Source organism: Rhodnius prolixus, unplaced genomic scaffold, assembly GCF_049639745.1.
Source record: "Rhodnius prolixus isolate KJV_2025 unplaced genomic scaffold, Rpr scaffold_15, whole genome shotgun sequence".
Lineage (NCBI taxonomy): Eukaryota > Metazoa > Arthropoda > Insecta > Hemiptera > Reduviidae > Rhodnius > Rhodnius prolixus.
In genome coordinates this window covers 4,365,079-4,377,957 of record NW_027411605.1, presented here as the reverse complement: position 1 = coordinate 4,377,957, position 12,879 = coordinate 4,365,079, and the positions used below count along the sequence as shown (strand labels likewise).

Here is a 12,879-nt window from a genome sequence, read left to right as displayed (position 1 = left end):
CTCTTTTTGTACTGATGAGAATTGAATGAATTTTGTACGAAATTGTAGAGAAAAGAAAACTCTATAACTGACATAAATCGCAATGTTTTCGCAACAATAGTTATTGAAATATGGAAGGATTAATTTCCGTATTTTTTTTAAAATCGTTAAAATTTAAAACCTTTGTATCTCTTTTTCTAGTGATGAGAATTAAATGAATTTTGTACGAAATTGTAGAGAAAAGTAATCTCTATAACTGATATAAATCGCAATGTTTTCGCAACTATAGTTATTGAAATATGGAAGGTTTAATTTTCGTGGTCGTCAAATACGTTCAAACTTCAAACCTTTGTATCTCTTTTTGTACTGATGAGAATTGAATGAATTTTGTACGAAATTGTAGAGAAAAGAAAACTCTATAACTGATATAAATCGGAATGTTTTCGCAACAATAGTTATTGAAATATGGAAGGTTTAATTTTCGTGTTTTTTTCAAATACGTTCAAATTTCAAACCTTTGTATCTCTTTTTGTACTGATGAGAATTGAATGAATTTTGTACGAAATTGTAGAGAAAAGAAAACTCTATAACTGATATAAATCGCAATGTTTTCGAAACAATAGTTATTGAAATATGGAAGGTTTAATTTTCGTGGTTGTCAAATACTTTCTAACTTCAAACCTTTGTATCTCTTTTTGTACTGATGAGAATTGAATGAATTTTGTACGAAATTGTAGAGAAAAGTAAACTCTATAACTGATATAAATCGCAATGTTTTCGCAACAATAGTTATTGAAATATGGAAGGTTTAATTTTCGTGTTTTTTTCAAATACGTTCAAATTTCAAACCTTTGTGTCTCTTTTTGTACTGATGAGAATTGAATGAATTTTGTACGAAATTGTAGAGAAAAGAAACCTCTATAACTGACATAAATCGCAATGTTTTCGCAACAATAGTTATTGAAATATGGAAGGATTAATTTCCGTATTTTTTTTAAAATCGTTAAAATTTAAAACCTTTGTATCTCTTTTTCTAGTGATGAGAATTAAATGAATTTTGTACGAAATTGTAGAGAAAAGTAATCTCTATAACTGATATAAATCGCAATGTTTTCGCAACTATAGTTATTGAAATATGGAAGGTTTAATTTTCGTGGTCGTCAAATACGTTCAAACTTCAAACCTTTGTATCTCTTTTTGTACTGATGAGAATTGAATGAATTTTGTACGAAATTGTAGAGAAAAGAAAACTCTATAACTGATATAAATCGGAATGTTTTCGCAACAATAGTTATTGAAATATGGAAGGTTTAATTTTCGTGTTTTTTTCAAATACGTTCAAATTTCAAACCTTTGTATCTCTTTTTGTACTGATGAGAATTGAATGAATTTTGTACGAAATTGTAGAGAAAAGAAAACTCTATAACTGATATAAATCGCAATGTTTTCGAAACAATAGTTATTGAAATATGGAAGGTTTAATTTTCGTGGTTGTCAAATACGTTCTAACTTCAAACCTTTGTATCTCTTTTTGTACTGATGAGAATTGAATGAATTTTGTACGAAATTGTAGAGAAAAGAAAACTCTATAACTGATATAAATCGGAATGTTTTCGCAACAATAGTTATTGAAATATGGAAGGTTTAATTTTCGTGTTTTTTTCAAATACGTTCAAATTTCAAACCTTTGTATCTCTTTTTGTACTGATGAGAATTGAATGAATTTTGTACGAAATTGTAGAGAAAAGAAAACTCTATAACTGATATAAATCGCAATGTTTTCGAAACAATAGTTATTGAAATATGGAAGGTTTAATTTTCGTGGTTGTCAAATACGTTCTAACTTCAAACCTTTGTATCTCTTTTTGTACTGATGAGAATTGAATGAATTTTGTACGAAATTGTAGAGAAAAGTAAACTCTATAACTGATATAAATCGCAATGTTTTCGCAACAATAGTTATTGAAATATGGAAGGTTTAATTTTCGTGTTTTTTTCAAATACGTTCAAATTTCAAACCTTTGTGTCTCTTTTTGTACTGATGAGAATTGAATGAATTTTGTACGAAATTGTAGAGAAAAGAAAACTCTATAACTGATATAAATCGCAATGTTTTCGCAACAATAGTTATTGAAATATGGAAGGTTTAATTTTCGTGTTTTTTTCAAATACGTTCAAATTTCAAACCTTTGTGTCTCTTTTTGTACTGATGAGAATTGAATGAATTTTGTACGAAATTGTAGAGAAAAGTAATCTCTATAACTGATATAAATCGCAATGTTTTCGCAACAATAGTTATTGAAATATGGAAGGTTTAATTTTCGTGGTTGTCAAATACGTTCAAACTTCAAACCTTTGTATCTCTTTTTGTACTGATGAGAATTGAATGAATTTTGTACGAAATTGTAGAGAAAAGAAAACTCTATAACTGATATAAATCGCAATGTTTTCGCAAAAATAGTTATTGAAATATGGAAGGTTTAATTTTCGTGTTTTTTTCAAATACGTTCAAATTTCAAACCTTTGTGTCTCTTTTTGTACTGATGAGAATTGAATGAATTTTGTACGAAATTGTAGAGAAAAGAAAACTCTATAACTGATATAAATCGGAATGTTTTCGCAACAATAGTTATTAAGATATGGAAGGTTTAATTTTCGTGTTTTTTTCAAATACGTTTAAATTTCAAACCTTTGTGTCTCTTTTTGTACTGATGAGAATTGAATGAATTTTGTACGAAATTGTAGAGAAAAGAAAACTCTATAACTGATATAAATCGGAATGTTTTCGCAACAATAGTTATTGAAATATGGAAGGTTTAATTTTCGTGTTTTTTTCAAATACGTTCAAATTTCAAACCTTTGTGTCTCTTTTTGTACTGATGAGAATTGAATGAATTTTGTACGAAATTGTAGAGAAAAGAAAACTCTATAACTGATATAAATCGCAATGTTTTCGCAACAATAGTTATTGAAATATGGAAGGTTTAATTTTCGTGTTTTTTTCAAATACGTTCAAATTTCAAACCTTTGTGTCTCTTTTTGTACTGATGAGAATTGAATGAATTTTGTACGAAATTGTAGAGAAAAGAAAACTCTATAACTGATATAAATCGGAATGTTTTCGCAACAATAGTTATTGAAATATGGAAGGTTTAATTTTCGTGTTTTTTTCAAATACGTTCAAATTTCAAACCTTTGTGTCTCTTTTTGTACTGATGAGAATTGAATGAATTTTGTACGAAATTGTAGAGAAAAGAAAACTCTATAACTGACATAAATCGCAATGTTTTCGCAACAATAGTTATTGAAATATGGAAGGTTTAATTTTCGTGTTTTTTTCAAATACGTTCAAATTTCAAACCTTTGTGTCTCTTTTTGTACTGATGAGAATTGAATGAATTTTGTACGAAATTGTAGAGAAAAGAAAACTCTATAACTGATATAAATCGGAATGTTTTCGCAACAATAGTTATTGAAATATGGAAGGTTTAATTTTCGTGTTTTTTTCAAATACGTTCAAATTTCAAACCTTTGTGTCTCTTTTTGTACTGATGAGAATTGAATGAATTTTGTACGAAATTGTAGAGAAAAGAAAACTCTATAACTGATATAAATCGCAATGTTTTCGCAACAATAGTTATTGAAATATGGAAGGTTTAATTTTCGTGGTTTTCAAATACGTTCAAACTTCAAACCATTGTATCTCATTTTGTACTGATGAGAATTGAATGAATTTTGTGCGAAATTGTAAAGAAAAGATAACTCTATAACTGGTAAAAGACGCAATCTTTTGTTATTATTATTTATTGAGATATGGAAGGTATAATTTTCGTGGTTTTCAAATACGTTCAAACTTCAAACCATTGTATGTGTTTTTTTACTGATGAGAATTGAATGAATTTTGTACGAAATTGTAGAGAAAAGTAAACTCTATAACTGATATAAATCGCAATGTTTTGGCACAATTAATTATTGAGATATTGCAGGTTAAACATTTGTGGTTTTCAAATATGTTCATATTTTAAATGTTTAACATATAACTGTTTTTTCGTCGCTTGGTTTTCAGGAGTTTTTTTCCGTATCATAGAGAAACGTTTCCTTTTACGAGTAGCGATGTTTTTGCCATATTATCGCAGACAGATAATCACAAATAAATTTATAAAAAAATACTTCTTTTGCTCTCAGGGAAACTCAAAATTTGGTAAAAATTTTTAAACCAGTAAATTTGAAGCGATCTCAGTACTGAGTATATGAGAAAATATAAGTTATCTGAGCTGGATTTCTCTTTTTTGTAATACGTTGAGCTAATTCGCTCATTTGACATAATCTCCTCATCAGTTCCTGATCAATTTAATTGTAATCGTATAGCTGAAAATCTAGAGTAATGTTAACCATGCCATTATTTAAACCCTTATACAACTGTCCTACCGGACAGTTTTAACCTATCTGATAACCATTATTTACTAATATTCCCTTTTTGTTTTTTTAACAGGTTTGGAAGAAGAGAAAAAGGTTTCCTTTGCCGATCATGTATTTTTAGAAACCCATTTGGAAGACTGGTGTCCAGAACAGGGACCAATTAGACACTTCATGGAACTAGTCTGCGTAGGACTTTCCAGAAATCATTGGTTAACTGCTCAAGAGAAAAACGATCATATCCTGTGGTATAAGGATTATTTCTTGCAGAAAAAAGAACTGATAAAGGAATTAGGCGCTGGTATGGTTCAGCTGTCCACTTCTGTTGAAAGTAGTTCATAAGTTTTTGTAGTATTTGTTACATTGATTTGTATAAACATTTTAGTAAATTTATCATTATAATAAATACTTCTTTTTTGTAAAATTGTTTTAGTTTTAACTAACTTAGTAACTATCTTTTTCATAGATTTTATTTTATTGAATCTAATGAAAAAATAATAGAAAAAAATTACCCTCAAGAAGCCCCTATTGAATGTTAAGAAAAGAAATTGTTTAGCCAAAAAGACGTAAGCTAGCAAAATGGAATTTAAAATAAATGTTTTGTTTTAAACAAACCTTAAAGTTGGGCTCAGATTATAAGCTCAGAAAACATGGAGCAAGTTCTCTTGTTTGTTCCCATTGGCCCGTTCTTCTGACGGTTGGGATGTTTAACATAAACCTGTTTTTAACAAATTCTAGAGGTTTCCGGTTGGGTATTTTTAACGTACTATTTTTTTTCTGTACTCCAAGGGTCCATGTTTATGGTCAGCTTAGTTTTAAAATATGAGGAAACAACTCGATTTGAGTAGAAATGTTAAATTTTAAAAAAAGTAAATGAAACTAAATTGTATACAGAAATATCGATTGGGAATAACAAGATTATGTGGGCAAATTTGATGTATTAGTCACTGAAATGTTTGAATGGAAGCAATTGGTTTTACTTTGAACGGTCGATGCTTCTATCTGGTGGCCAATTACTGAACTAATTTGGTTGGTTGGCTATATGAAGAATGCTGGAAGTTTTTCGTTATACTGAAGATTATATTTTGAGATTTTTTGAATGAAGTTCACCTTTATTATTATAAGTTTCGCTTATTTAACATTCTTTTGGATAATTTCTATTAATAATTTTAAATATTTCTATAAATATCTATTTACAACTTTTTAAAGTGCAATTCATGAAATGAAGATCAGATTTTATTAATAAAAGGGAAGTATTTAATTGTATCAAATGTTTGAAAATGAGTTTTTTGTCCGGAAGTACTAGTTTCAAGAGTAACCTGAACAGGAAAAAATAATTAAAACTTTTTTTTGAATAACAAGGCTGAACCAATTTCATTCACACATCTTTTCATATCCCTTGAAATCAGAGCTCAATCAGGATAGTCTCTTCTTTTTCACAAACTTTACGAAAAAAAAGGATTGGTATGAGCCCGATTATGAAGTGCTGAATTTTTGAAAACAAAAAACCTAGCAAGGAATCTCTTCAATTAGGAATATGAGAGATGCCTGTGAATATCACAGCATCGATAATCCAAATACAGGTACGCCACAAATTGTACACGGTTGTTCTAGACCAAATAGCTAGTGAAATAAAAAGATTCTACAGTTAAAATACATCAGCTGAAATACCAAGTTGGATATAATCAATATATTTGTGAAATCCACCGGAACTTATCACAGGAAATCCTTACTCTAGAATAAACTTTATTCAACATTTTAAGGTATATATTTAACATTTTAAGGCATATATTTAACATTTTAAGGTATATATGTACATATGGAGTTCCAGTATAAATACTATAACCTCCAGCTAATTACATAAATTGTTACTAAAGTATAAAAGTAAGTAATGAGGGGAAAAACAATGAAAAACCCTCAGCCTCCAAGGAAAGTTTCACTTCAGGGAATCCCTAACTCTCCTGTGTCTGTGCAACGTGTCCAAACTATAGTCCTCTAATAGTCTGCAGAGGTGATAGTTGATTCACACTTACTGAGGAAACCAGTAGCGAGGTACTTGATGTAGCGTTCTACATAGTCCATGTTGGTGTTAGAGTGTAAGTCTATAATATGGTCTGTAGCGGGCGGAAGTTGTCACAAGCCTGAGGAATTTATTTTGGATGATCTGCAGCGAGGCGATATTGGATCGACATGTCAGACTCCAGGAGGGACAAGCATAAAGTAGCATAGGCCTGACCACTACCTTGTACAGGAGTTTATTCTCTTAGGGACAGTTTAGAGTCCCCGCAGAACAGCGGGAATAACACTCAAATGGCTGCCTTACCCTTTATTGACTCTATCCTTTATGTGGGGGGTAAAAAATCAGCCCACGATCCAGTAATACCCCCAAGATACTTGATAGTGGCAGCCCACGGCACAATTCGTCCCCTGAAGTGGACATGTCGATACAAGATCTGCCTGCGCTTAGTAAAAAGAATAGCCTCTGTTTTTAAGGGGTTAATTTTTATTTTCCACGAAGTGAAAAATCGGTCCATACATGACATGGCCCTAGTAGACTTACTCTAGTAATGCTTTTAGCGTGTTGTTGTGAGTTCAGACTGGTAAGTAGATTTCTCAATTCGAGCCCAGTGTTCTTAAGCTACTTGCTTATTTATTTGTAAAATGTTTCCAGCATGAGTATCCTCTCCAAAGTTCACACTCACTACTTCAGTAGTTGTGGCGTTAAGTCCCGTGTGGAAAACCAAGAGTATAAGATTCTGGAAAAAATTTGTACAGATTAGAGATAATATTTATTGCTTCCAGACTTCACTAATAACCGATAAGATAAAGTAGCGCATAGATTTTTTTTCCCAACGAAATTATATCCTACACCCGCCTAAACAGTGATAATTACACAGCTGGTATAGAGAGATAAAGTTGTTTAAAAAAACAATACAGCTGACCATATTTCACCCAGCAATCTTATTGTTCTCGCTCTATGACCGACTATATTATCGAAATACCGTGGGTGTAACACAACGCATTGTTCGCTTTCAGTTTATCCCTTATTCGATTAAAAAATAAAATTAATTTAAATATTGTTTGGCCAATATTTCATTATATAATTCTTATTATTGATTTGGTTATTTTTAACCTGAACAATACTAATATGACAGCAATTGTGTAACAGTAATAAGTATGTATGATTCATCAATTTCATTACTTTTTAATGCAATTTTAACCTTACACCAGCAATTTGCTTCTTTTTATTTTAACAAAACAAAATGGTAACCTTCTCAGCTGTTTTCATTAAATCCGTTACGAAAACGTATCAGCTGGCTGAACGCCATAAAACTAGATAATGACCTAACTACTAATTGAAATCCAAATAGAATTCAACATGTAATTGGGTAAAATAGCCATTGGCTGTTTCTCCAAATTTAATACACTAGGCACAAAAACACACACAACAGCCAATAGCTTTTGACCTTTTGTTGTAATTTTAAAACTAATGTATATTTTTTTTTTTTTTTACTTTACATAAATATACATACATGTATAGTTAATGAATTGCTTAACAGTTCTGGATAAAATAGCTACTTAAGGCGTAGTTAGTGTTATTGTGGGTTAATCCTCTTTATGTTTTCACAAGCTTTTGCGGACTGGTTGGTTTTTCTTCTTTCTTTTCTTGCTCCAGTTAAGGAAAAGTATAGCGATCGAGTAGAATTTTCCAAATGAGTTCTCAGCCGAACCATATTTTATGCAACAGCTTCCTGCGAACGAGAAAAAAGAAGATTTTTAGAAACAGAAATAACTATCAATGTGCACAGTGTATGGTGTTATTTGGTGTATGGAGTTTTGTTTGTTTGTTTTGGGGTTTTGTAAAGTGCGCAACAACAAGGGTCCTTTGCACCTAAACTATACTGTAGAATAGACACTTTACTACACAGCCTAACCTACACCTAGTCAATCTGATCGATACAAACCTAACGGTTGGCCTAACTCCTATTTTCTTCTAACCTAACTAACTAATGTTGGGGTGGAGTACTCGATATTCCTCGCACCCCATAGTATGGAGTTTTATAACAGAGATTTCCATGTTTTAAGCAACCATCTGTACGAAAATTTCTCATCTCAAAAAACGAAAAATTACTAAAAGCTCAAGTACCCAGGTACTTACATAGATGGCTCCAGAGAACTGGACAGTAAGGTTTGGTCAATATTTTTTGAGCCCAAAGTACAAATGATCTGATCGGATTTTTCACTTTTTAAATATATTTTCTCGAAAATGGTTGCAACGCTTTTCTCTGCAAGAGAAATCTACTCATGATTATGTACTTACCTTTATTTGTCATGCATGTAATTCACATTGGATTTCCTATTAACCAGTTAAGGGTGTTTGACGTGTATACACAAACCAAATCTCTATTACGGTGCGTTCGACGTGTATACTCGTTGTGAAAAATATAAAATTGTCATTAGCAATAAAAACTCGAAATTTTAATAAAATACAATAAGAATACTATTTGGTGGGATGTTTCCCTTTATCTTACCCAATAGAACTGCTGTGGGAGTCAGCCAAATGATAAGTGGTTGGTACATGTTTGGTCTCCGCATTAGAGATTGGGGAATTACGCACACAAATAGAAGCTCTCAACCCTTGTGCAATGCCGTTTTTACCTTTTAGATAGAGGCTCAGACCTCACAGTACGAGCATGATTTCATTTTGCACACAGAATTCCAAGCTCTTTTCTTCCTTGTAAAAGCAACTAGAGCAATGCATACCGAAACCGATAGTAAGTTTTCGTCAATCATTGTCAAGGGTTCAAACGTTTAAATTCCTCAGGGTTATGCATGATACACTCGTCATTCCTCGGTAGTCCGGCTTGTATTTTTGCTTTTCCTTGGCAATTGAACTAAAGAGTCTAAAGAATCAAAATATACTTAAAATCTCTTTTAGAAAAACTAAATAAAATAACATTAATAGTAAATAAAATATTATCTAAAAGTCATAAATACTAAAAAATAATTATAAATAATAACAATAGTTATTGAAGTGAATAATATTTTCAATTATAATAAAATACTAATAAAGCGTAAAAAAATAAATTGCATGTCAAATGATGCACACGGTTAGGCAGATAGGAAAATACTATTAGTCACAGTTCAAAGTAAATAGGAGAACTATCGAAACACTATACTTGACCGTATATGAACGAGCGTAAAATATTTAACATTTGAACTATGTAAATTGAGTTAAGACACCTCCTATGATGAGGCCTCTGGCACATTCTGAGGGTCATAATTGATTGCAACACTTAGTGTAAAAAGTATAATTAGACATAATTCTGATAATGTAAAGTTCATTATATTAATATCACTTTATTGCCTCAATAATTGTAATAGTAATGAGGGCAAAAAAAAGAGTTTTTTTATTGATGAAATGTAACAATTTTACATTATTTAAGGGTCTAGGATGTCCTGGATTAGTGGTTTTTGACCTTTAATAGTGGATTGCGAAAATTTGTGTTCAGTTTTTTTTTGGAATTTCATGCCCTATATAATGGAGTACCCAGAAATAGGACCCTACTCAGCGAAATACACCGATTAGATAATTTTACGATGACTGCATAGTTTGTTACATTGGGCAGATTTCATAGCGTTTGGAAAATAGAACATGAATAACAGAAAAAAAAAGCGTATATGTAGCATAGCAAATCCCGCTACATAGCACTGTCAATTCAACGCCAACAATCGTAGGATTATGGACAAAAATATATATACTTACATAAGTTATGTATTAAAAATGATATGCCACAGCACCGAATCTCAATTAATTAAAGAAATAATCTTAATAACTTAAAACTAAATAAATAACCTCAAGGAGGATACGGTAAAAATCGTTTGAACAATAACCTGCTTGTAAGTATAACAGAGAGTAACCTTCAAAAGCAGTAAACTATGGACGTTGAAGCCTGCGCATTAAAATCAGATCTACAGTGGGTACGACCTGTGTTTCTTTTTCTGAATCCACATCAAAAAAAAAATCAAATAGTTAAAGTGGGGACAGTTCAACAAGTAAATCAGTGTACGTTTGTATATTAACTAAATTACTTTCGTTATTTCTGGTGCATGACTTGTCAACAAGCCTTGCATTTCAAGAGAAAGAATGTCCCCCCGGCAGTGATATTACTCAAATTCGGAAAATCAAATTTTACGTGTACTTCAGAATTCGAAAATTTGCCACTTTTGCAGAAATGATAAGAAAAAGTAAACAAATAGATTGTCTCTATAATCACAAAAACAAACTTCACCTTGGAATTTTAAAGAACGTGATTTGTGTTCCATAATGTCTCTCACTTAGCCAACACTTTACGGTACTAAACACAGGTGAAGATTAATGGTCTACATTTACCTTGACGAAAAAAAAAAAATGTGTTTAAATAATATAAATAAAATGAATTAACAGTAAACAAAAAGGTTAAATAAATGTTTGGTTATCTTTTTCCTAAGTAAATAACATTAGCAATGTATTTATTTGGAGAAAAAAAGTAACTCGTGGGATTGTGAACATATGCAAATGATACTTTCGGATGATTTGATTGTTGATTAATTCTCACCAGTGATTTGTTTGAAGGTTAACGTCGATTGTGCAAGTTGGTCAGTAGTAAACAACTGCAGAGTGCAGTGCTCGCAAAAATGGCTAAAAGGTGGAGCAGGATGTGTCCTGTCTTTAATATGTCCTGACAGGTAATTTATTAGCAGTAAAACCTTAACCAGTTTAAGCGTGGAATTTAGTTTTTAAAAAAACCCTCCCACACAGTGTGCGGAATTAAAATCAGACAGTGACGAGTATACACGTCGAACGCAGGGCAAAAGCAACCAAAAGTTTACTAAGAAAACTCACTATCGGTTCCGGTAGTAGAACTTAATCTAAATATTATTATAAAATTTTTTTTAAAAAACTTTGGATTCAAGAGGTAACAAAACTGTTATTTCCGGGGGAAAAAATTCATTTTCCAAATTTACCACAATAGCAACACGTTTCTTACCTCAGTGTAATTGTAAAAGGAAGTAAAAAAAATTAAATTAAAAAAAAAAACAAATGCCTTGAATAAAATCTTTCAAAAAGAAAAAGTTATAAACTATACTTTGTGAATGGTGTGAATAATACTTTTAAGATCGTTCAGTTATGAATTAGGCACTAGTAAAAGGTCGATTGGGTCAAACTGTCTATGAAACACTATTTTTTATTGGCACGAATTTCATTTATTTTAGTTCTGTGTTTAGTTGGAACACGTACTTAATAATCATTTTTGGATGTTTTCGTTATAATTTTAGTTATTTATTATTTGCCTATAAATTTTATTTGTATTTTTGATATTATCCAACTTACTATCGCATGTTTTATTGGTATCCCTGAAAGGTTTTCCTGATTTTCATTCACCATCTGTGGTAGATTTGATTAGATGAGTGCAGAGAGATTTTTGACTTCACTTTTATGGCCCTACACTTGTTGATTGCTGAGTGCTGAGAAGGAAACTTAACGGAAATCGAAAAAAATCTACAATAAAATGATTAATTCAACTCTGATGATGCATGAAAGTGTGAAAACGATCCAGGAAACAAATAGACATGCGCACTACGACGGATAAAATCAAAGGTATCCGCCAATCACGATTTTCAAATGTTATTTGTGCATAAAATTAAATTTTTCCTCAGAATATTTCGCGTAATATGGTGATTTGATGTTTTTTTTTTTTTTTTTTCTTGTTAGCAATGATCTTGATAGAGTTTCGAATGGACACCGGAAATACCTGTTTTTAAGGTCTCCTGAGTCTGGAAAAAAGTGTTACTAAGGAAATTGTTGAACAAAAAATAAAACCACAGTAAGTTGTGAAAGTCGATTGGGTGCCACAACATGGACTAGACCGGAAGAACTTAAGACATCAATATCAGAAGTGCAATTTTATGGTGAGTAAAGTGTGACAGCCTCTATAAAACTTGACAATCAATCGAGAGAAGTTAAGAGGAAGCAGGAATTATGGCAGGAAAGATCGCAGAATCTTTTAAATTAAAAAGTATTTCCTCTTTTTCCCATCAAAGCCTGATCTCTGACGGAAACAAGAAGAAAAATTATCGCACATTGAAGGTACCTATATATTGAAAGAATAAAACAAGGTTATCCGAGTAATAATAACCAATAGAATGTTTTTTTCTAGGAAATAAGAAACAATAGGAATCTTTAGATGGTCAGCTGATATATTGTAAATCTAAAAGAATACAGCATCTCCATAATAAAGAGTTTGGTCATGCGTGCAGTGGAGGAATAATTTGAAAGATAACTTTTTTTTTCAACTATATATGTAAAATATCCAAAAATGAACAATGAGGATAAAGCAACATATTTATTTTATTCATTTATTTTTATTTTTTGCAAGAATTAAAGAGTTCCCAAATGATTTGCATATGAAATAAACATTATGAGCATGAGTAATAATAGGT

The 12,879-nt window shown here is 31.1% G+C and overlaps 1 protein-coding gene and 2 long non-coding RNA genes across 9 annotated transcripts in view; 2 read left to right on the top strand and 1 right to left on the bottom strand.

The window, feature by feature from the left end:
• Positions 1-4,819, top strand: part of mRpS31 (mitochondrial ribosomal protein S31) — a 50,519-nt gene extending 45,700 nt beyond the window's left edge. Inside the window, exon 7 of the mRNA XM_074129595.1 lies at positions 4,472-4,819. Coding sequence (XP_073985696.1) covers positions 4,472-4,737 — 266 coding nt within the window. The 3' untranslated portion in view covers positions 4,738-4,819. The remainder of the gene's footprint in view (positions 1-4,471) is intronic.
• Positions 4,820-6,148: 1,329 nt separating this feature from the next.
• The window catches only part of LOC141454906 (uncharacterized), a 92,182-nt gene continuing 85,451 nt past the window's right edge, over positions 6,149-12,879 (bottom strand). For 2 of the 5 annotated variants that reach the window (XR_012459029.1, XR_012459031.1), the window contains 2 exons: positions 7,929-8,147; positions 6,149-7,151 (listed from right to left, as the gene is read on the bottom strand). This is a non-coding gene — a long non-coding RNA (uncharacterized lncRNA). Of the gene's footprint in view, positions 7,152-7,928; positions 8,148-8,716; positions 9,300-10,162; positions 10,302-12,879 lie in introns of those variants that run through there. The other 3 variants (XR_012459028.1, XR_012459032.1, XR_012459030.1) reach the window with 3 other exon arrangements.
• On the top strand, positions 10,365-12,874 carry LOC141454907 (uncharacterized). Of its 3 annotated transcripts, XR_012459035.1 has the most exons (5): positions 10,365-10,764; positions 11,012-11,124; positions 11,834-12,037; positions 12,152-12,526; positions 12,597-12,874. It is a non-coding gene; the product is annotated as an uncharacterized lncRNA (long non-coding RNA). The 3 variants fall into 3 exon arrangements; XR_012459034.1 differs by having other exon boundaries at positions 10,367-11,124; positions 11,801-12,037; XR_012459033.1 differs by having other exon boundaries at positions 10,369-11,124.